Genomic DNA, 22,416 nt, shown 5'->3' with positions numbered 1-22,416 from the left:
TACTTTAATAGTCACTATCCTCTATCTAGGCAGAAAACTAGATACCAAAAATATAAGTAACTGAAGCAATTAGCAATGCAGTCATCTTAAGAAATCTTTTTGACCACTGGATAGATAAAATCTGTACATACTACGCGAATACTTGTTACATACTTAAAAATGAACAAAATTATTTGCATCTCCTCAATATTGCATCCACATCCCGACCCAACTATCTCGTTGTAGTTTTATCCTTTTAGACAAGTACTAGCATGCAAGAAGATGGCTATAGTACCAACATCATCAATACTTGTACATGCTGGTTTGCCTGCACATGATCATGCTTAAGCTCCTTTTGAAGTAGCCTCCCTCTCTTCCCCATTTAGGTAGACAAGCACCAAAGATTTGTTCCATTTGCAGAGTGTAACAGGATACATAAGATGCTCCCAGACAAGTCCAAACATTGAACTTGAGGGGTTAGCCCACCTACTCCTCAAACAGTTGAGTTGCAACAGTACATTACTTAAAGTAGGTTATGAGAGATTTCCTGCAAATAATATATTGCTACCTTTAGTCTAACAGGAGGTTAGTATGATTTTTATTTAAACTTCCATCAAAAACTGCTCCCAGGAAAAAAAATGCTTCCCACCTTTTCTTACCATTGACCAAATTCTAGACAGCCACACTTGTAAAATCAGGTTACTGCTCAGCCCAAACTAGTCTAGCTTGCTGTGACACTATACGGCAAACCAGAACAGACAGGACACAGGTGATTTTCCACTGCCCCAGCTTAACCTGGATAGGTATTGACTTTCACTCAGGCACGTTATGACTGGTGATCAATTATAATAAAGTACTGAAAATATATACACCCTATTTCTGTAAGGACTTGGGGGGGGGAACTGCATACACATTCAAAACCACTTACTTTGTAAATTATGCATCGCAAATGCTCACCCCAGTAATACTTGTATCCAACAACCTGAAAAGTTCAGATAGCAATTCTTTCACATAGAAAAGTCTTTTAAAAAAATTCCTTTGTTAGGACACTTCTCTGAATGAATTAGGTGAACAGTTCTGAAAAGACTCTGTGCTTTCCAATTAACACTCCATAAAATCCACTCGAAAGACCTGTAACATGAAGTCAGAAAATCCAAGTCCCCTCTTCTATTCTAAACAAATTAAACTTCTGTACTGTGCATTGGGTATCCACACATTTCTGGTTCATAATTAAAAAGTGAACAGGATTGTAGTACTCTAAAAAAAAAAACCTCAGTAGCTTGCACAGCTCTCTCAGATAAAGATCTCAGTTTCATGATTAACTTGGGCAGGTTCAAATATTTGCTGAGCCAGGGATTTCAGATGGGGGAGGGGGGAGAGCCAGAGTCAAAGTAAAAGTTGTCATCAGCTAACAAATGGCCAATGCAGGAGTAACTTTCTCATTTCGCCAAGTAAATGAGAAGACCATTGTAAGTGGATTTAAAATAGTCTCCATAACAGGCTGTTCAATGCAGTATTAAAGTAACTGAGTGTCAAGAAAAGCACTATGAGCAGCCAAATACAGGAAGTGGCTGAGTTAGTTCAGAAAAAAATAGAATCAAAGGCTTCCTTGTAAAGTTCTGTACCTCTCAGAACAGCCCAGTGCAAAAGTAGCTTGTTTGCATGCCCCGCACCACCTCCCACATACTTACAGGACCACAACTACAGGTGTTGATTGAAGACCCTTAGAATGAAGTTCTAAACTGTTAGTCAGAATAACAGAGAGACAAGGTGGATGAGGTAATATCTTTTATTGGACCAAATTCTGTTGGTGAGAGAGAGAAGCTTTCGAGCTTACACAGACCCGAAGAAGACGCCTGAAAGCTGTGTAAGCTTGAAAGCTTGTCTCTCTCACCAACAGAAGTTGATCCAATAAAAGACATTACCTCAGCCACCTTGCCTCTCTAATATCCTGGGACCAAGAGGACTACAACAACACTGCATAGTCAGATTAATATCAATTTAACCACTAGACAGACACATGTCTATGTCCATGGTGGTTTCCAATACTGGATACATGTTCTCTTCATTACTTGGTGAGCCAAAGGTAGCTTCATGGGCATGTGGTACAGGAAGGTCACTGGGACAAATCAATCTTCCTCGTTTTAGTGTCAGACTATGCATGCTTGATGAGGGAAGGAAGAGGGAATTAAAGGGTCAGTTTCCCCCTTCACTTACATGGCTTCACTCCTTTACCTTCAAGAGTGAAGACAGTTAAGTAACCACTTCAATTGTTACATGGAAGGAAATCAGGAGTAAGTGAAAGGAGAAACAGGCCTCCTAAAGGGATGGGGCTTAAGACTTCCTGTTTCCTTTACCAAGCCATAACTAGTATTTCTCCTAATTAGCTGTATTCCTTGGGATCCTCTGTGTTTGTCAAAAATGCTACTGCAAGGCCAACTCCTGTCCCCCAAAATAAAACTACACACATACGCACAAACTACACAGAAAAAAAACCCTATACATGACTTTTAGTTAATTTTCCAAATAAGTGGTTTCACCTACAACAATTTCTTGCTGTTGTTGTTTTTTTCCCTTTGCCTACTAAAGGATTGCCATTTTTACTTGCCCTTTGAAGCAGTCTTGTCTGGAAAAGAACATGGCATATTTCACACTTGGATGGTAATCTGTCTTTCCGTACTAATTATCAAACCGTGAGAGAACAGAAAAACCTAGCTTTTGGTAGTAACTGATATGCACTCTACTACAGGATTTAAAAAAAAATATCTAGCCAGTATGATTTACTAAACAGTGCTGTAGAAGGCTCATAGTTTTGGAGTCATCAGAGAAGTCCTGATCTTAGAGCTGGCACAGACTGTTCACCTGCTGGAGATGCCACTTTCCCTTTTCAAGGGGAGTGGGAGTAGGGGGGGAGTACAGCATGCATCACACAACCTCCATCAACCATCCACAGTACACTATGGTATTGCCACAGGAGATCTGAGGGGGAGGAACAACAGCCAAACCAGCACTGTAATTAGCACACAAACAAGACACAACTGTTGAAATTTCACTGTGGAAAAGCAGTACCAAGTCCAATGTTTGTTTAGTCCAATGTTTGTCTAATGACCCATGCAAAAATGAATTCCCACTCATCCCCACACATGCGATTCAGGTGTGTGTGTCCACATGAATATATGAACACAGATGCATTTGCGCACTATAGCTGCATCTGAGACTTTACTTATCTTTACAAGTTACATCACCTCAACTGGTATGCACTTTTTGTCATCAAACCGATAGCTTTTACAACTGCTGAAAGATCAGATTTCATACTAATTCTTATTACATGATTGCTGCTACTTAAAGTGCTTTACATGCAAGACATACAATGTAAGAAGCAGGACTGAGAGCTGGGCATGGGGCTGAGTGGTGTACAGTTAATTGGTACATATTTGTTATAATACAGTACATGTGGTTTTACCAATAATTACAAGGCGTTGAGAAACCTAAGCTCTACATAGTGTCAAAATTTAAACAGGACAACCTCGTGTTGCCCAGGCTGGAGATTAGTTAACAATGTATTTTGATTTCGTTAGATTAGGTGTAAACCGCATGATTTTTATTAGCTTAGAAGGGGAGCCCTCTGCTGGATGAAAAGGAGAATGTACAACAGCTATAATTGTGAAAAGTCAAAACAGTCTTAGCATAGGCCACAATATTCACAGGACTATTAACATTTAAAAAATAATGTTGAATTATGATAAACATTTAGACTAAATCTCTGACATTGCATGTAAAGTACTGACAACTGATAATAGTCTTACTTTTGTACTGTGTTGTGATACAAAACAAAAATACAGTTATGAACTAGAGGGCAGATTCTGCACCAGTGAAATCAGTGGGAGCTTTGGTACTGATTTCAATGGGAACAGGAGTGAGCCATTATTTTCCTGCTGTTTATTACTCCACTAAACTCACCCGAAACAACTAGCATCAGTTACAGCTTCTGTATATGTCATAACATTTACGCTGGAAATCTCTCTAATGCATTTACAGCTATAAAAACAGAGAATTTGTCTTTCAGCTTTGCCATTGACATTTATGACCACCCCACCAACCAACATTTCAGCAAGTGACAGTTTGTGTATAAACCAGAAGTGTAAGATAGTCTCATTACCTCATATGTTCTTTTACCTTTGACCCTATAAAAACAGTAAAATCTGACATCTCACACCAAAGTTTGTAACATTTGTCACAGGAGACGTCTTTCACAAATGTTATTTGCAAACCTGGAATAAATTAGGATAATAGCCTAGATAGAAAAGCCAAGGTCACTGATGGGGGACAGGGTGGGTGAGGTAATATTTTTTATTGGACCAACTTCTGAGGCAAAATTTCCAGCTTACCCAGAGCTCTTCTGCTATGTAGCTTGAAAGCTTGTCTCTCTCTCCAACAGAAGTTGGTCCATAATAGATATTACCTCACCCACCCTGTCTTTCTAATATCCTGGGACCAACACAGCCACAACTACACTGCTAACATCATTCATGACCTGAAAAATCAGCTGGCTTCTTAGACCTGTAGGAACTTATAGCCCCAACTCCCAAATACTCTTCTTAAAACATGTAAAAGGACATGTTCCTTGATATTTTTTAAACTGCACTATAGTTAAGATACTTTTGTTTCATATGGCACATATAAGGAACACACACCTTTTTCCGGATGCTATACCCGTCAATTCAATGTCAAAATTCCCAGTGACTTAAACAGTAGAAGCAGTCTCTCCCCTCTCTCTCCACCAGCTTGATATTTTGATTTAGCTGATCAAGTTTGGATGTTAAAAAAAAAAAAATTGAAAAAATCTGGTAATTCTAGTCAAAAGACTGAACAGCTACACAGAACGAGAGAGGGACAAGGTAATACAGACAATGGAACTGGTTAATAATAATTTCTGCGACTAGACTCTTTTTTCTAATCTCTTTGCTCCTGTAACCTTACTTTTTCTCCATAGGATTACACAGATATTGACAAAATGTATTTCACTGTGGCATATTTTTGTATGATATTAAACTGTGTCCTCAGTTCATGAACAAAACGTTGTAGGTGTTGGGTTGGACATATTGGCAGGGTAAGGTCAATACACGCTTGTGTTAAAAACATTTCAAAAATGGGCTTAGGATGCTCATCATAATAACTACAGATGCAAAGCTGCACATGGCTCAATTTAACATACAAGTCCTACTTTTCTCACTTTCCATGGCTGCATGGAGAGAAAGAAAGTTTGCATTTAAAAGAAAACAAGCAATTAACACATCTGCCTCCTGTATATGACACCACGAAAATTCACACAACTCATTTTAGACAGACTTATTTCTTTCCAGGTTAAAGGGTAACAGGAAAGAAAGACAAACAGGCAAAACCAAATCACTTTATGAAGAAGTCAATCTTTTTTTAAAAAGTAAGATCTTTTAAAAAAAGTCCTTCCATTTCTCATCTTTGAAATTCTTTTCACTAGGGCATTGTCACAAACTGCTCAACACCAGGAAAAAGATCGCTGAAAGTTGCCTTTCACTTTTTTAGGAATCTTCCTTTATTTTAACATCTTGCAATATCCCTGGTTGAAGCTCAAGCCAGAGATGTTAAAAGGCCTGATTCATAACTGTACTGCACATGAATATTCTGCAACATACCAGATATCAGAAATGAACTTTGACAGTGGGTTTTGCATCTTTTACATACGCTTAAGGTGTTCAATTTTTAGACTTCAGTTATGATGCAATGCACCATAACTATCTAGAAATGACAGCTTTTCCATCCAGAAAGAAAAATGTCCAGCAAATTAAAGATATACAAGAGAAGGAGATATTTTCTTAGAGACAGTCAGAAGCACATGGATGCATTTTTGAAAGTGTCATCTCAAAATATAACACATATAAACCCCAGTTTATTGTACTTTTGTCTGGTAGAACATTTACATTGTTTAGGGTTGACTGGGCATTGGGAGCCAGCCTTGTCAAAATAAAGATGTCAAAAGTAAACCCCTGCCTCGGTAAATTGCAAATTCCCCTTCCCCACTTATAACCATTACAATTCAGTTAGTGTCAAGATGTTTGTAAAACAATTTAAGTCAGAATTCTCTAGTTTAGCTGCCTAAATGATATGAAGGGCCAAATTTTCATAAGAGCTCAGCTCTAATGTAGGAACCTAAATGCTGTTTCCCCTAAGAACAATATGGAGCTGCTGGGGGCTGGGCACTTTTGAAAATCCGTCCCTAAATCTTCGACGTGAGCTGTGGGGACTCTGCACTTCTAAACAGATGTCTCAATTTTTCAGGAGCTCAAGCAGAGATCTGGATCCTAAACCTGCAAAGATTTACTCATATGCTTCTGAAAAATATTCAGGCATGCAAAAGTTAAGCACAAGCAAAAGTCTTTTCAGGAGGCTGCCAAGTTTGAAAATTTTGGCCTAAACCTTTTGGCTACATATTAATGGATGGGCAGATATTATATTTAACTGAAGAATAATGTACAGTATGGCAATTACTACACAGATTGTCCTTTTGCCAAGTATGGACTTTGAAATATACAGATAAGAATGGAAGTTGTCATAACACATCCTATCAAAATGCAGAGTTAAAACCTAGTAAGCAAGGCAGGATTAATGAAGAGGCCACTTCGGCATGTTCCTAGGGCCCATATTCATGGAGAGACCAAAAATCATAGGCCACAATCCTTCACCGGCTTCTCTTTGCCTTAACGAGGGGACATAGACCACCTTCAGAGCACCCTTTGCCCTGGCACTGGAACCCTAATCCTGGCCCAGTGTTGCGGGGAGGCACAGAGAGGAAGTTGGAAAGCAAGCCCACTGCGCATTCACCCTGCAGCTTGGGGCTAGGCCTGGCTCCCCGCACCTGTCTGGTTTGGCCTAGCTGCCCCTCCAGCATAAAGGTACTGCAACTCTGCATATCAGGTTGCAAGATTACTCACTCAAATCAATGTACGGTGGGTTTGGAAGATACCTTGTTCCAACACTCTGAGAAGTCTGTACCAGCTCTTCCAGTTCTTACCCAATCCTGCAAAACCTTACTGCTGTGGTCTCTTACTGTACTTTAGAAGCAGAGAGGGAGGAACACTAAAACAACGTTCTGTTTCTTTGTTAAAGTACCCTTTGCTAATATTACTGTAAGTCAAGGCTTTCAACTTCTCTATATCGACATGCGCTTGCTTTGCTGAACTGAGAAATCACGTTGCACAGCAGCACAAGTTCTTTTGCACAAGTCTGGCAACACTGCCTCACCCATACTAAGAAAAGGAGGAACGCTTGATTTCAAATACAATCTGTTGCATTAAAGTAGTGCTAACCTTTGCTCTTGGTTGTATGAACTAAATGCTAACACAGACAGTGAAAACGTGTCAACTAGCTATCCTGAAGCAGTTTTGATTCTGCCTACACTAATAAGAATGTAGATTTTGGCTGAAAAATGCACAAAGCTAAACAGAGGACTAAATTTGAGGTCTTTAATCAGTCCCCACTGGGCACAGTTCTTTTGAGGAAATATGCTTAAAAAGGCTTGAGTGAGAGCTAAGAAAGGACTTCATAATTTGTCCGCTTTTAATAGTAAGGAATGCAAAAGTACATATATACTGCTTCACAAGTATCTCACATTCTTGATTTTTCATACAGTGTTCAATAAGAAGCAATACAAATTCTAAGGCTATGGAAAAATCTGCACACATTATTCAATGCAAAATTATTTCAGAGTAAAGAACAGTTCCTTGAAAACAAAAATTAACTTCTGCTGCATATCTACTTACTTCCATAATTTTATTACTTTAATACATTTGTTCAATGAGCTTACTTAATCTGAAGAAAAAAATAATGGACCTTTAATGGCCACCAAACTGATTTTTGAACTATATAAAAATCATCCATAACCAATTACTCTTTAAAATCCAAACTTTTTTTTACCTGGTACAGGCTGTCTCTCATTCCATTCACTTGTGATTAAAACTTCTAGGATTTTTATGAGGTGTTCAGCATTATCAGAGCTGTAAAATAGAATGGAAAAAATTTAAAGGTTTACATTAATGCCTTTAGAAAAGTAATGCAAAGATAACAGCATGAGCACAAGTCCTCTACATTAACTTATTAACTATTTTGAATAACAGAGCCACATATCATGGTTACAATACACTAGATAATTAAGATGTCTCACATACCTTCCTAACTGGAATTTGAAAAGCAGAGGGCTGAAAATTTCAGCTAAGGATCTTGCATTCAAGAGATTTTTGCTGGAGGTTTGACAAAGTCTGAAGAAATGTTTGAGCAAATATTGGAGAGTGAGCCAATACTGGTGAGGTATATTTGGAGACCTGATGAGTTTCTTCAGCAACTGAGCATATTCGTCTGAGCTCTGCACTTCTGCAAGCAAATAGAAAGTCTCTTGATATCAGAGCAGAAACATTCAACAAATAAAATGAAACCATTACATGGTTCCCTGGTAAGTATCAATTTTACAGAAAAAATATTCTGTCCTTCAATAGAACCCAGCCTCTTCTTTCTTCTTTTGCAAAAGTGAAAAACTCAAGTGACAGAAGAAAACAACTGTATAAAAGTAAAATGGAAACAGAACATTCGTTTGGTAAAAACCACAATATGTGCAGTGCGTACTGGTAGAAGTCTGTCTTGTGTTTAGCGTCACACATGATTGGGTAATTCTGAGATGCAGTAGATAAGAATCACAGGTGCTTTTCTAACTTTGAAGGTTACCAGCCACAATGTCCTGCCCATGGAACATGCAACAGTACGAGGCCCACATACCGAAAGTTGTCAACTGTACTGTCTGAAATGACCACTGCCAAAGATGAACCTTATATTAACATATTTATTGCTTTGTATTCCATAACTGCCAATGGACCTCAGAACACTGTGTTCTTGAATACATTTACTTTGTCAGCACTGATAAAAGGTTAACAATTAGCTCTTTCTGCACACAGATAAGTCCTTGATTTTTTTTAACCAGTACATGCACAGTTATTCTTACTTACTAAATGCACCAAGCTGTGTAATATCTTACAATTTTTATTATATTTATATTGTTAGGTAATTTCAGCAGCTTTTATCAAAACCAGCTAATATCTAATAAGTGAGGAAAAGACTTATTTTTGTTTTATAAGCACCACCTGTTGCGGTGTACAAAAACCTTCCACATTTTATGTAGGCTGAGACAGTATCACAGCCCCTTCATGCTGGGTAGTGCCGATCCTAATAAATCTTTTTTTTCCCTCCTGTGAGTGGAAATACTTTCACATTCATACCTTGAGCTCCTGAAATCATTTCACTGTAAACAGATGCTGGAATGACAGAATTTGGCAGGTCCAGGAGATACCTCTTGAGAGCATCTGCTAAGAGCTGCACATCAATTGGCTCAAAATCCATTGAAGAGGCATCTGAAGAAAAAACCCAGACATATGCAATTTAAAAATTTCTGAGGACCTTAAAATTGTCATTTCATACCACACCAGAACAGACAACCTAAATCTGATTTATGAAGAACAATTTGTAAGAAACCAGTCGGAGAACACTTCAATCTCTCTGGTCACGCAATCACAGACATGAAGGTCGCTATCTTAAAACAAAAAAACTTCAAATCCAGACTCCAGCGAGAAACTGCTGAATTGGAATTCATTTGCAAATTGGATACTATTAATTTAAGCTTAAATAGAGACTGGGAGTGGCTAAGTCATTATGCAAGGTAGCCTATTTCCTCTTGTTTTTTCCTACCCCCCCACCCCAGATGTTCTGGTTTAACTTGGATTTAAACTTGGAGAGTGGTCAGTTTGGATGAGCTATTACCAGCAGGAGAGTGAGTTTGTGTGTGTATGGGGGTGGGTTTTTGGAGGGGGGTGAGGGAGTGAGAGAACCTGGATTTGTGCAGGAAATGGCCTAACTTGATTATCATGCACATTGTGTAAAGAGTTGTCACTTTGGATGGGCTATCACCAGCAGGAGAGTGAATTTGTGTGGGGGGGTGGAGGGTGAGAAAACCTGGATTTGTGCTGGAAATGGCCTAACCTGATGATCACTTTAGATAAGCTATTACCAGCAGGACAGTGGGGTGGGAGGAGGTATTGTTTCATATTCTCTGTGTATATATAAAGTCTGCTGCAGTTTCCACGGTATGCATCCGATGAAGTGAGCTGTAGCTCACGAAAGCTCATGCTCAAATAAATTGGTTAGTCTCTAAGGTGCCACAAGTACTCCTTTTCTTTTTAAGAAATCTCTGAAGACATCTAAATGAGTCTTTGCTGAAATGTGTTATTTACAAGGTGCAGTGAATTCCCACAGTAGATACCAAAATTGTTCAGCAATACACTGTAAAGTTAAGGGGTCAGAAACTTCAATCATGAAGAGATTCTGACTAATAAATGATCAGATGTAAATTATGCACGGGAGTCAATATGCAGTGCAGGAAAATATTTATGTGGAAATGTTATAAGTAACACAAATTCTATTACTCAAGAAATGGCTTTACAGCATGCTTGAAAATTGTCTCATGTCCCCTCTAGTGGCTAATCTACATAGAGACTAACAGCATACTATAGCTGTCACGTGTTACTACTATAGCTAAAGTGGTGGTGGTTTGTATATTGGTGATGAAGGTCCTGGGTTCAAACGCTGTAGACAGCCCCTAGTGAAGGTTATTATACTTTCGCTGGGATTATTTCTGAAGTCACCAGAGTGTTTAAAAACACCTTGCTTTTTTTATATCCCAACCTTGTAAATTATATAAGGAAGACCCTGGATTCTGCATACTTTTCAAATGTTACTATACAGTTACAAATGATGCTTGTGGTAATATTGTTATAGGGCTGCACCTGGATATTTTTAACAGGTTTATGTTTTACATGTAAATATTTTGTGTAACCACTACTATAGTAAGGAGCAATCCATAGTTAGGGCTGGGTGCAAATGCAGTATTTCTATTGGTAGCTGATTAGCAACTCAGGCCTTGAACCTGGAAACATTTATGTGAATAAACTGAAGCATGTGTAGATATATTTGCAGAATCGGATCCTTGGTTTCTTAAATAGCAGTTAGAATTTGCACATTTGTAATGGCCCATGGCCTGCTAGTGTAATTACAACTTGGGATAAAGTTCAATAGAATATTCTATCACTTATAGGACTGTCTGTTAACATTGGTGTAGTGAATAAAAGAAGTCAAAATAAAAAATATAAAATTTTAGAAGTGTTTATTACAAGCCAGGCAGGTTTCCTGTCAGACATGAAGCTCTCACAAAAGTTCCAGAATGCTCCCAAATCCAGAAAGTTTCAAAGGGCCCAATAATTTGGGGTGGGAAATAGGGGAAGGAAGGGAAATAATTCTTTAAAAACCCAGTCTATCAGTGCAAGAACTCAAACTCCATTAGTCACTGTGGCTTTTATTCTCTATGCTGGATCAAGTCCGGGTTCCGTTGGTTCAGTGTCTGTAAGAAACATCCCAAATGACTGGAACGAGAGCTATAGTGAGAGCTGGACCTATTTGATATATAGCAAGCTATTTGTTGCTGCTGTTGTTGTGACCTTTCTATTTTTGATCATCTTTACCGGCTTGCTCAATAGGATTGTGAGCGCTGCTCAATAGGAACGAAGGACAGTCAGTTCCTCAAAGGCTAAAGCCTTATTTTCCTGTTTTCCAACCTAATTAAATTTTGAACAAGAATACAGGTAAACCCCAGTTTTACAATGGTCTCAGGATACAGGTGGATTGTGCATAAAACTACATTTCAGATGTGAGATTCTATATTGATTTTGAATAAATTAAGAGATTCAGGTATTTGTGGTTTGGAAAGTCAGTGCTGAAAACAAAAATATTAAGAATAAAGCTTCCGTTGCTAACCCACAATTCCATACCTTTCTCTACCATCATTCAAGATCATGATGCCGGCTAGATTTAAAACATAGTGAACTCAAAAATAATTTCCTCCTCAATGTTAATCTTTAATTACTTTTAATTACTAAAATTGAAAGAATAGAGAAATTACTTCTCTTTTTAGAGTTTCCATATTTTGTGCCTTTGACAACACGGTGTGTAATCAGTTTAAATTCCTAGCCTCATGCAGTGGTATGATGCCCTGGTACCCTCACGCAATTCTCTGAAAGGGGAAGTCCATACACATACTCTCCTTCACAGCTTGCAGAAGCTTGGGTAATGCTACCACCACAACAGAAGAGCTTTGCTTTTCCACAGTTTGACTGACTGTTGCTCTGGAACTATTTCTCATTTAGATGGTTAGTTTTTATTAAATTTTTAAGAATCTGCTAAAGGAGACTGGAGGCAGGGGTGCTGGGACAATTAATATAGTGGGGTGCTGAGAGCCATTGAACCAAACTGTAAACCATGTATATAATGGAAACCACTTCAAGCCAGGGGGTGCTGCTAGACCCCTAGTTCCAGCACCTATGACTTGAGGCAAGAGGACAAGTAGCCGGGGGGTATCTCCCCACCCCACTAGGCCTACTGCAGGGGCCAGAGAAGGGAGAAGCCAGATGAGTGTCCGAAACCCTAGGACTCTGGCACAGGGGAGGAAAAGAGAGAGATAGGAATTGGGGAAGCATGCTGTACACGGGAGGGAAGGGGAGAGGGGGTGGGGGAGGAATTCTACTGCCCTGATACCTAGATCCCTGCACAAAGTAGCATCATCAGCTAGGTTCTCTTCCTTCACTCTCAGAACCAAAAGAACCAGAACCAGATGGAATATGCAGCAGAGCCAGGAGTCTCCCCTCCAACCCCCTACACTGGGCCAAAGGAAGCAGAGGGCTGAATGTATTAATGTATGCACAAAATTATGTGCAGCTGTACATGCATAAATAAAATGTATCCCACAGCATTATTGGGACAGCGCATCTTTATCTTGCTTCTGAATGAGACTCCTTTCCGCTTCCAGAGCCCTCCTCAAACAATTAAGTTACTAATAAACATTAAACTAATTATTCTTGGACAAAATACCAGTATAATGGGGACTTGGAGAAAAATATTTATTCCATGAAAGTGGAAAGGTTAATATTATGGCAAATGCAATGGAATAAAACTATATCAACTAAACATCAAATTATATAGTTTGAATAGGGGGTATAGAAAAAAAATGTTAAAATCTTAATACAAAACCTATTTGGTACTTTAAGAAGAACAGTTGTACCTACCACACTCAAGAATTTGTCTTAATTCTGCAATACTGCTTGACCCTTGTGTTCTGTACAAAGTTGAACATTCCAGACCTTAAAAACACAATAGATTGAATACATGAACTTAATATCCTTTGTGGCTTTATATAGGAAACAACATATTTCTATTGTCCTCAAATAACCATTTACAGTATAAGTTAGTACAATTCTTACACACCATGACAAAATACTGTATGCTATTGCTTTTATAGGGCAACAACATACCCCACAGGAAAATATACCATGCCTTACATGCATGCCTGCAAACTGCTGGGCCAGCAGAAGCTGCCAGCCAAGAAACAGCAGAAATCCAGTCAACCCTCATTCCCCGCTCCCACACTCAACCAAATTGCCAAGCACTGGCTTTAGGAGGCCAACACCAGCAGAAGGAGAAGTGTGTACTTGCCAAGGTAAAGATTTGCCTGCAGTGGAGCAAAGTGAAGTTCAGTAGGAAACACCCCAGCCCTTCCCTGCCACTCTATGCACCTTTCCAGCTAAGGAACAGCTGGCCTTAGACCCTCTAGGAACTACTGCTCCCTTGTCCATGTCCTATTGCCCCATCTCTCCAAAGTGCCTTCATAAGGCAAGAAGAGATGGGATACAGGGAGGAGACAGAGAAAATGAAGTGGAGGTGTCCCACCAAAAGAGAGGAGAAGCTCAGGGCCTGCCACCCCAGAAATACAACTTGAGCAGAGACAGCAAACATGGTCTGCCTCAAGAGGAAACAAACAGTTGAAAAGCTGCTTGAGAATAAATAATTCCTTAGATTGTGATAGTGTATGGTACCCAAAGCCGAAGGAGCTATTTTTCCTTTTGGGGGGATACTTTACTGTTCTTATCCTAAAGCCAATCACTATCTGGTTTTCTGCATATTTATTTTATTGACTTCAGACATAGAGAGCACACACAGTACGTAAGCTGTCAGTGCTGGCGGTGTTGCTGCAGACATGTTAAACAGTTGCCCTGTATTAGCCCCATTTCAGTGGTGGAGTTAGTGATCCCTGTGTATACTCTGTAAAGTGCAGACATCCTTCCAAATAAAAGGCACCATAATAAATGTAAGATTTTTTGCTCCATATTTTACATTAAAGAGCATGCCCAGGGATACAGGCCACATATGATTTAATAACATCCAGTGTGGTCTCCTAGAAACAGTAGCTGACTATGCTGGTTGCCATTAAACTCTGGCTCTCAGTACTGGCATCAGCAGCCCCTGATCCACCCATTAAACTTGTGTATCTTCCCAGCCCTCGAAGTGTTGACACTGATAGTAACCAGGCCACAAATCCTGTCTTGCCCTCCAACTCCCAACTACATGACCATTAGGAGAGCAGGGAACAGTGGGCATCTCCTGGCCACATAAGGTTGATGAAGGTGACATCAGCAGAGAAGCTGGGGAAAGAGACAAGGGGGTCAGGAGGCAAGAGATGGACAGAGAATGGGTTATTTAAACAGGAGAGGGAAGAGAAACAAAAGACTGAGAAGGCCAGTAGGGGTAAGGGGGAATGGTATGGGGAGGAGGGGACCAGGACAGAGGGGGACAGCTGGGAGTGTGGGAAGGGAGAAAAGTCAAAGGGCATACAACAAATATGGGCTGATTGAACAGACAGTAGCAATAAAGGACAGCCTCTTTGGAGGGCAAAAAATACCTCCCAAAACTTAGCATTCTGAGATATTTTCCCCTGCTATCTCATGGCAATAAGTTTCTGTGATTACAAATATCAACTGGGTGCAAGAGTATTACATTATTCAAAACCTCAAATTAAAATCTCTCTTTTTGCTCTGTAGCAGGTTACCAGGTGTCAGGTGGTATAAGCTATGTTATTACCTCTATAACCCAAATAACCTCTGTTGAGCACATACCAACAAGATAAGGCTCTGACTAAATTTGCTTGAATACCAATTGAGCAATGGGATACATTACAAACCCTCGGTAGGGAAATGTACAAACTCTGGGCCTGATCCTGCAGTCCCCATTCACAAACATAACTAAAACACTGGCAGACTGTTCATCATCCTACCTTTCTTTTCAATAGCCTCCACTATCTTGACAAGAATTGGTGGAGCGACGTCAGGAGGCAAAAATTGCTCTGTAAGATCTGGAAGTGTAAAAGCTGTTAAAAAAACAGTTAAGCTACAGTTAGATGCAATTTCAGTTTATGAATGTCATGAGATATAATGCAACTGGTTAATTTTTAAACACTGAACAAATTCATTTTATCAGCTGTGAAAGTCCATGTAGACATTTTGCTTGTCTGTTCTGCATGCAAAGTAGAATACTACGCAATTACTTATTGGTTATTTTAGAAAAAACAACTCTCACATGCTAAATATCACTACTATATTTAAACTAAAGACAAACATCCAGTACATAATTAGCAAAATCCTAGTAACTATTCCCCTCATTTGTTCATCTTATTTTTTTACTTTTTTAATCAAGCAAAGCTGTCCACTTCATGACATTTTGTTCCTCCAAGTATTCTATCCCTTCACCTTTTGTATTTACACAAATCCATTCTCCAGGACTGAATAGTGATGGTAAACAATAACAATAACGAAAATGCATTTTTATGGCACCTTCATTCAGAGAATACCAAAAATGCTTTATAAATCATTAATAAATTTTCACTACTCCTGTGAGGAAGGTAAGTAAGATAAAGTAAAAAGTGTAGAATCCACACAGAAGCCATATAAAATTCTTAGGGGTGGATAAAAAAAGAACAGTTTTTTGGACCTGAAATATTTTACCCTATGATGAACCAGATGAGGGAGCTATATACATATCTCCTTGGAACTGCTAATCTACTGAATGAAACACACTTCTATTGGTATGAACTCTCTGCAGGAACAACCAACATGTCATATTAATGAGAAAGCTTAACAACAGTTGCAGTTTGTTTTAATTTTTATAGGGTCACAATATTGACAATATATGCCCGATGGTGCAAAGAGAGCCTCCTGTTTTGTACAATGATCAATAAATAAAGAATAAAAATAAGATATTCTAAAATGAATCTTTTGCAAACTGAAACAAAGCTGCATACTGATTTTATCCAAAGTCAGTTCTTTACTGAAAGAACAAACTAATACAAGAACGTTTTCGCTCTGATAAATGCATTATTTTTGCCAAAAAGAGTAATTTCAAAATTTAAAAGCAGTCGTGTTTGATTTTTGGAAAGCTAGGATGTTTACAGAAAGATATTCTTACTAAACAGTCACCAGCAACATCTGGCATGACTGACAGATTATGATGGATAAAGATGAATTAATCACTGGATTGGAAATTGATGGTTGCCTAGGGACCAGTGATCATGACCTGATTACATTCAGTATGGGCAAACAGAGGACAGTCCCAAGCAGTAATATACATACCCTATGCTTTAAAAGGGCTAATTTCACAATGCTGAAAAATATTATGAACAAAATTTAATGGGAAGAAAAATTTAGAAGGAAAAATATGAATGAAAATTGAGAATTCTTTCAGAAGAGTTTATTAGATGGCTAAAAAGCCATGATTCCACAATCTACAAAAAGGACTATTTGGAATAAAAGCCCATCCTGGTTCTGTGGTGAAGTGAAGACAGAAATTAGAAATAAATGAGTAATATATAACAAATGGAAAAAAGGGAAAACAGATACCAATTGATAGAATTTAGATGTTATGAAGTGTAGAAAACTGATAAGAGAAGCACACATTAAATGGATTAAGAACTGGCTGACAGAGCTCAAAAAATAGAAGGGGTGGTGGACCAATTTGTATAGTGGGGGTGCTGAGAGTCACTGAACCAAACTAAACCCTGTATACAATGGAAGCCACTTCAAGCCACGGGGTGCTGCAGCACCCCCCGCACCCCTAGTTCTAGCACCTGTGAAAAGTCGTTGTCAATGGGAAATCATTATCAAACGGGGGTGTTTCTAGTGGAGTTCCACAGGGAACAGCACCAGGCCTGATACTATTCAACACTTTCATCAGTGAGCTCGAAGTAAATATAAAATCACTGTTGATAAAAATTTGCACCTGAGACAATAGACTGGCAGAGGGGTAAATAATAACAAGGGTAAAGTAGCCAAACAAAGTGATCTGGTTCACTTGATAAGCTGGGCCCATTCAAGCAAAATGCATTTTAATGTAGCCAAATGCAAAGTTTTATACCTAGCAACAAAGAATGCAGATCATATTTACAGAATGGGAGACTGGATCCTTGAAAGCAGTGACTCAGAAAAATATTTAGGGCTCATAGTGGACAAGCAACTGAACATGAGCTCCCCTCGTGATGCTGTGGCATAAAGGGTCAACACATTCTTTGGTTATATAAACAGGGGAGTAGTGAGTAGAAGGGAGGTGTATACAGCATTGGTTAGACCAATACTGGAATACTGCATACAGTTCTAGTCTCCACCGTTTAAAAAGGATGTTGAAAAATTGGAAAGAGTGAAAAAAAGAGCCCCCAAAATTATTTGAAGGCTGGGGAAAATGACTTACAGTGAGACTTGAAGAGCTTCCTCTGTTTAGTTTATCAAAAAAGAAGTCTCAGAGGTGGCTTGATTGCAGTGTGTAAATACCTCCACGGGGAGAAAATACCACGTACTAAAAAGGCATATGAAGAACCAAATTAGAAACTAGACACAACTTTTATCAGTGAGGGTAGTTAATCACTGGAACAAACTGCCAAAGGAAGTGGTGGATTCTCCATTTCTTGACATCTTCAAATCAAGGCTGTACGTCTTTTGAGAAGATATGATTTAGCCAGACAACTAACTGGGCTCAGTGCAGGGGTAAGTGGGTGAAATATCATGGTCTGTATATAGCAGAGATCAGAGTATATGATCTAATGGCCACTTCTGGCCTTAGAATGTATGTATCTGCTATAATAAATGTACATTTATTCAAAGAATATGACAGTGTCAAATCAAAGGCTCTGCCAAGAAAATCCTCAAATTACAAAATACCAATTGCAAGATATAATCTAACACTACTACTACTCCTATTAATAAGTCTCATTCTGATGAAAGTCAAAGGCATAAAATCCCTCCCAATATCAAGGTGAGAATATGTTTTAAAAATAGAGAGATTAAATTTTTTCCATGATGAAAATAACTTTTTGCTCCGTTAGGCAGTTATTGCATTAATTTCTACTCTCCCACCTCCCTTCTGCCAAGTCATGAAATGCCATGAGCTCTGAGCAGAGCTCACCATGAGCTCACCTCATTCTTCTAACTGAAGACAAGATGCAGAGCTATGACACAAAATTGAAAGGAAGGGGAGAGGACAAAGAGGATGGTAAGGTTAAATGACATCCAGGATGAAAGGCTTGGGGAGAGAGCAGGACAGGGAGGGCCCAGTTACAGATCTTAATCCACTATATACTCTTTGGTTCATACAACAGAAGGAACTAGAGAGCTACACACTGTGTCAAATTAAGCGAGCGGTGCCTAGGGACTATGATAATAGGTACATTACAAATGCCTACTTAGAAAAATTAAGTTGTCTTTAGGAAAAGGAATCAACTAATTTCTAACTTGATATTTATTTCTGAAAGTTAAAGGTGTAGTCCAGGCAGACCAAAAATGAAAACCTGTGCATCTGGTGTCCCCTGAAGGCTTTATGTCATGGGAGGAAGCCACTGGGAAGGATACAGAAGATTCTCAGAAAACATGTTTTCTTTTCAAAAGGGCAAAGATGGAGGGACACTAACAGCCTTCAACTTACTCCAAAATGGAAAGCTTCTCCATACCCTATCTCACTTCCTTTGCTTTTGATTTACATTGTAAGCAGGTGACTTATGGCAACATATGTAAGCATCCATGAAGTGAGAGCAAAATGCAAACAGAGTCCTCGGTCATGTCATTCTTCTGGAAACAGAAGCAGACGTTAGGTCTAGTACTCATTTTTAGAAATACCCTGAAATACTAAAGACTCTCTATAATGATATAAAACCCTGTCTAAGACATAAAACCATCCTCTTCCAAAACAAAAGAAACAAACAATCACCCCTCTCCCCAATCTTTTGACCTTGAAATCTGTAAAGTTGGTCACCTAAATCCATCTTTGGGCACTTAAGTAGCCTCATTTTTCCCCACAGATCCTAGCTATCGGTGGTGTTCTCAATCAATGGGAGGTGCTGGTGCTTAGCACCTCTGAAAATCAGGCCATGGATTTTCCAGTGCACATGTAAAAGTGCTGATGACGGCCTTTCAACACACATGCAGTATCTGAAGCACATGCCTAATTTACAAGCTATTTAACCTTTGCACAAATCCTCTTTTGGTATATTAGTATTGGATTATAAAGATTTCAATGAAAAGGAAACACTCTCTGGAGTATATATTTACATATATAATATATACATTTAGAGCAAACTTTAATCTTTTTTAAAATTAACGCCCCTCTCCCCGTACTTTTTCCTCAAAAGAAAATGTGTGTTTTAAAGGGGAAATACCATAATATAATAAAATAGAGAGAGCTTGGAGGATTTTGGTTTTATTTTTTCCCACTGCTACAGATAACTATTACATCACGGAAATTGATAATTTTGCAAGTACTTAGAATACTTTTGAAACCATTAATACTGTTTCATAACTGTGTAAGTGATAAAATATTTTTGAATTCATGACTATTTGGGCTACAAATCCCCATTTCAGTAATGCTACACAACAGATATAAGGAGTTTATAACAAAAGGCTATAAATATAAAGGAAGTTTTTTAAAACGTAAAGTTGTCTTTTAATATACTGATAAAAGGACAATGCAACTGAACAACAGATACACAAGTCATCAAAATTGACAAAATGTCAAAAAATAAAAGTTTAAGAGATACCATTTAAAAAAAATAAAATTTATTTTTTTAAACAATTCTACAGTTTTCTATTCTTTGCTCCTACTTATGCTATTCAATGTATTTCCTTCATAAAATTCCCATAGCATTATATTGTCACTGGTAATTTAGTCTTTTCACTTTGGCATAAGACAGAAAATTATAGTCATTTCAAGATGAAAGACCTTAGAAAACATATGTCTGCCAGAATAGAGACTTTACACCACTCTCAGAACTAAATGCCAGTTCATAACATTTACACAGAAGAAAGCCAGATTTATGCACAGTGCCCTTCACATTTAAAATACTGAAAGGAAATGGCAGCATTTGAATTGGAAAAAATATGACCAACTCTGGAAAAAGTCTCTGTTTCAACTTCTGAAGCCGTAAAACAAAGTTATCATTAAAGAATGTCCTGAACACGGATTAGATGTTCTAGAGCAAAACACAGCACACATAAGGAGATTTACTGTGGCAGGGAAAAACCCTTTTAAGCATGCCATTTTCAGTGAAAGCACAAAGAATCATGCAACCTTCATTTAGTACCTGATTTTAAAATTATATTTTGTTTTGAAGCATGCTGTAGCACAGCACAGAGGTTTGGAGAACCAAATCCACTCTTAAGAATCTGAGCAACTTTGTAGATTCCTTTGCTACAATCCAATATCAGTTTTTCACTTAAAGTAATCATTTTGCTTTTCACAAAACAAATTCTGTAACTTGTTTTAAAAATCCCACTGTATCCAAAATATCAAGACTCTCACAAGTTGTTACTACTACTACTGCCTTCTTTGCCAGCCATTAAGTCTCAGGAGTAGTATGTATCTCAGATAGTAGTAAGCCTTCTGATGACACATCATAAATGCTGAATTTTCCACTAGATCTATTTTTACCTTGCCACAGTGATAACCAATCAGATGAAACAGAAGTCAGGATTCCCTCCAATCTGAGAGCTCTTCTCTCTCTCACTAATACAGGCAGGACTGAACAGCTCTAAGGCAACAGCAATGGGTGGGAGACGATAGCATACCTTACGTTTAAGCGCTGCCAACATAGCTACAAAGTGCAAGATGAAACCAGCACACAGCTGCACCTTTTGGAGGAGTTCTCAGTAAAAAGAGATATTTTAGAGTTAGTACCTGGCAAAGCCAAATGGAAATTTAAAGGTGGAATATTGGATCCACAAGTCTCTGAGCCAAATCTTTCATTATTGCTGGAAGAAGCATGAAAGTGGATAGAAAAAAATAAAGCCTGCCCTTTAATATGTAGTAAGATACACTATGGAAAAAAGGTTCATTTAGAAGTCTTTTACAGAGGAGACCTTAAATAAACAACTGAATTTGGGTCTGAACCAAAATGATTCCACGCAATTTTTGAGATTTTTAGACATGGATATGTGCAATTGTGAACACTTAAACTGCACATGTAAATATCAGAGCGGTGCATGCAAGTCTGGTATATGAAAGTGTATAGGTCCTATTATCTGCATAGCAGGTTATGTGTGCAAAGATACAGTTGAGTGGACAAAATGGGTATCATTCTCCTTATGTCCATCACACACACAAGCTTTGAAAATCTCACACTTCACGTTTGAGTAAGAAAAAGTTTGCCTTGTTAGCAGGAGATCCTGATGAACACTAAACTTAAATATATAACAGTAAACAGAGTTATCAAGCAAATTGAGTAATGCTTTCAACATGAGTAGGTAGGAAAATGATTGGGAAACAGTGGATATCATCAGGAGCCACTCAACGCATTATTTTCAAACAATATCCTCAAATTAAATTGATGCCCTCAGAATAATTTATGACATTAGAAGAACCTCCAGATAATTTAGCACCCATACTAAGTATTGAAAATTGATGGGAAATAAATTATCTTTCTTAGCTGCTTCACATGTATTTAAATCCAGAAAATAAGCAGATATGTACAATACCTGGTAGGGGGCAAAATGAAAAAAAAAAGTTTCGTTTTACCATCCATATTCCCAAAGGAGCCTCTAAATTTAAATTTAGAATTCGTAATGACTAAGTGCAAATGCTTGTGCAGTAAAAGTTAAATGAAGGTACAAATTAGAGATGAGGCACACCTGACTGTCAAAGGCAGCAAAATAGACTACTTGACAGTTTATAAAACAAACACCACCACCCAACCACAGACAAACAAAACAAATAAACTAACCCACCACCACATTACTTTGATTGCGTGGACTTGTTTATCTCCATATGTGTACACAAATCCGGACTCCAAAATACAGAGAAGGTGGGATTCAAAAAGGCAGAAGCACTATACTCCCTCTACTGATACAAAGATCTATTGACACATCTTCAAGATATGTCATCCCTATCTGTAGTCCATATGTTGGTATATATGCACACCGTGTGCCGGAGTCTATAAATTTTTACTAAGCAGTG

General features: G+C 38.3%; 1 protein-coding gene across 1 annotated transcript in view; it reads right to left on the bottom strand.

The window, feature by feature from the left end:
• The window catches only part of PIK3R1 (phosphoinositide-3-kinase regulatory subunit 1), a 78,451-nt gene that overhangs the window by 14,657 nt on the left and 41,378 nt on the right, over nucleotides 1-22,416 (bottom strand). Inside the window, exons 3-7 of the mRNA XM_077816965.1 lie at nucleotides 15,209-15,301; nucleotides 13,167-13,241; nucleotides 9,279-9,410; nucleotides 8,181-8,382; nucleotides 7,930-8,009 (exon numbers count right to left, since the gene is read on the bottom strand). Coding sequence (XP_077673091.1) covers nucleotides 7,930-8,009; nucleotides 8,181-8,382; nucleotides 9,279-9,410; nucleotides 13,167-13,241; nucleotides 15,209-15,301 — 582 coding nt within the window. The remainder of the gene's footprint in view (nucleotides 1-7,929; nucleotides 8,010-8,180; nucleotides 8,383-9,278; nucleotides 9,411-13,166; nucleotides 13,242-15,208; nucleotides 15,302-22,416) is intronic.

The sequence above is a fragment of the Eretmochelys imbricata genome, chromosome 5 (genome assembly GCF_965152235.1).
Source record: "Eretmochelys imbricata isolate rEreImb1 chromosome 5, rEreImb1.hap1, whole genome shotgun sequence".
In the NCBI taxonomy this organism is placed as follows: domain Eukaryota; kingdom Metazoa; phylum Chordata; order Testudines; family Cheloniidae; genus Eretmochelys; species Eretmochelys imbricata.
The sequence above is the reverse complement of the archived record's forward strand: the minus strand, read 5'-3'. Positions and strand labels throughout refer to the sequence as shown.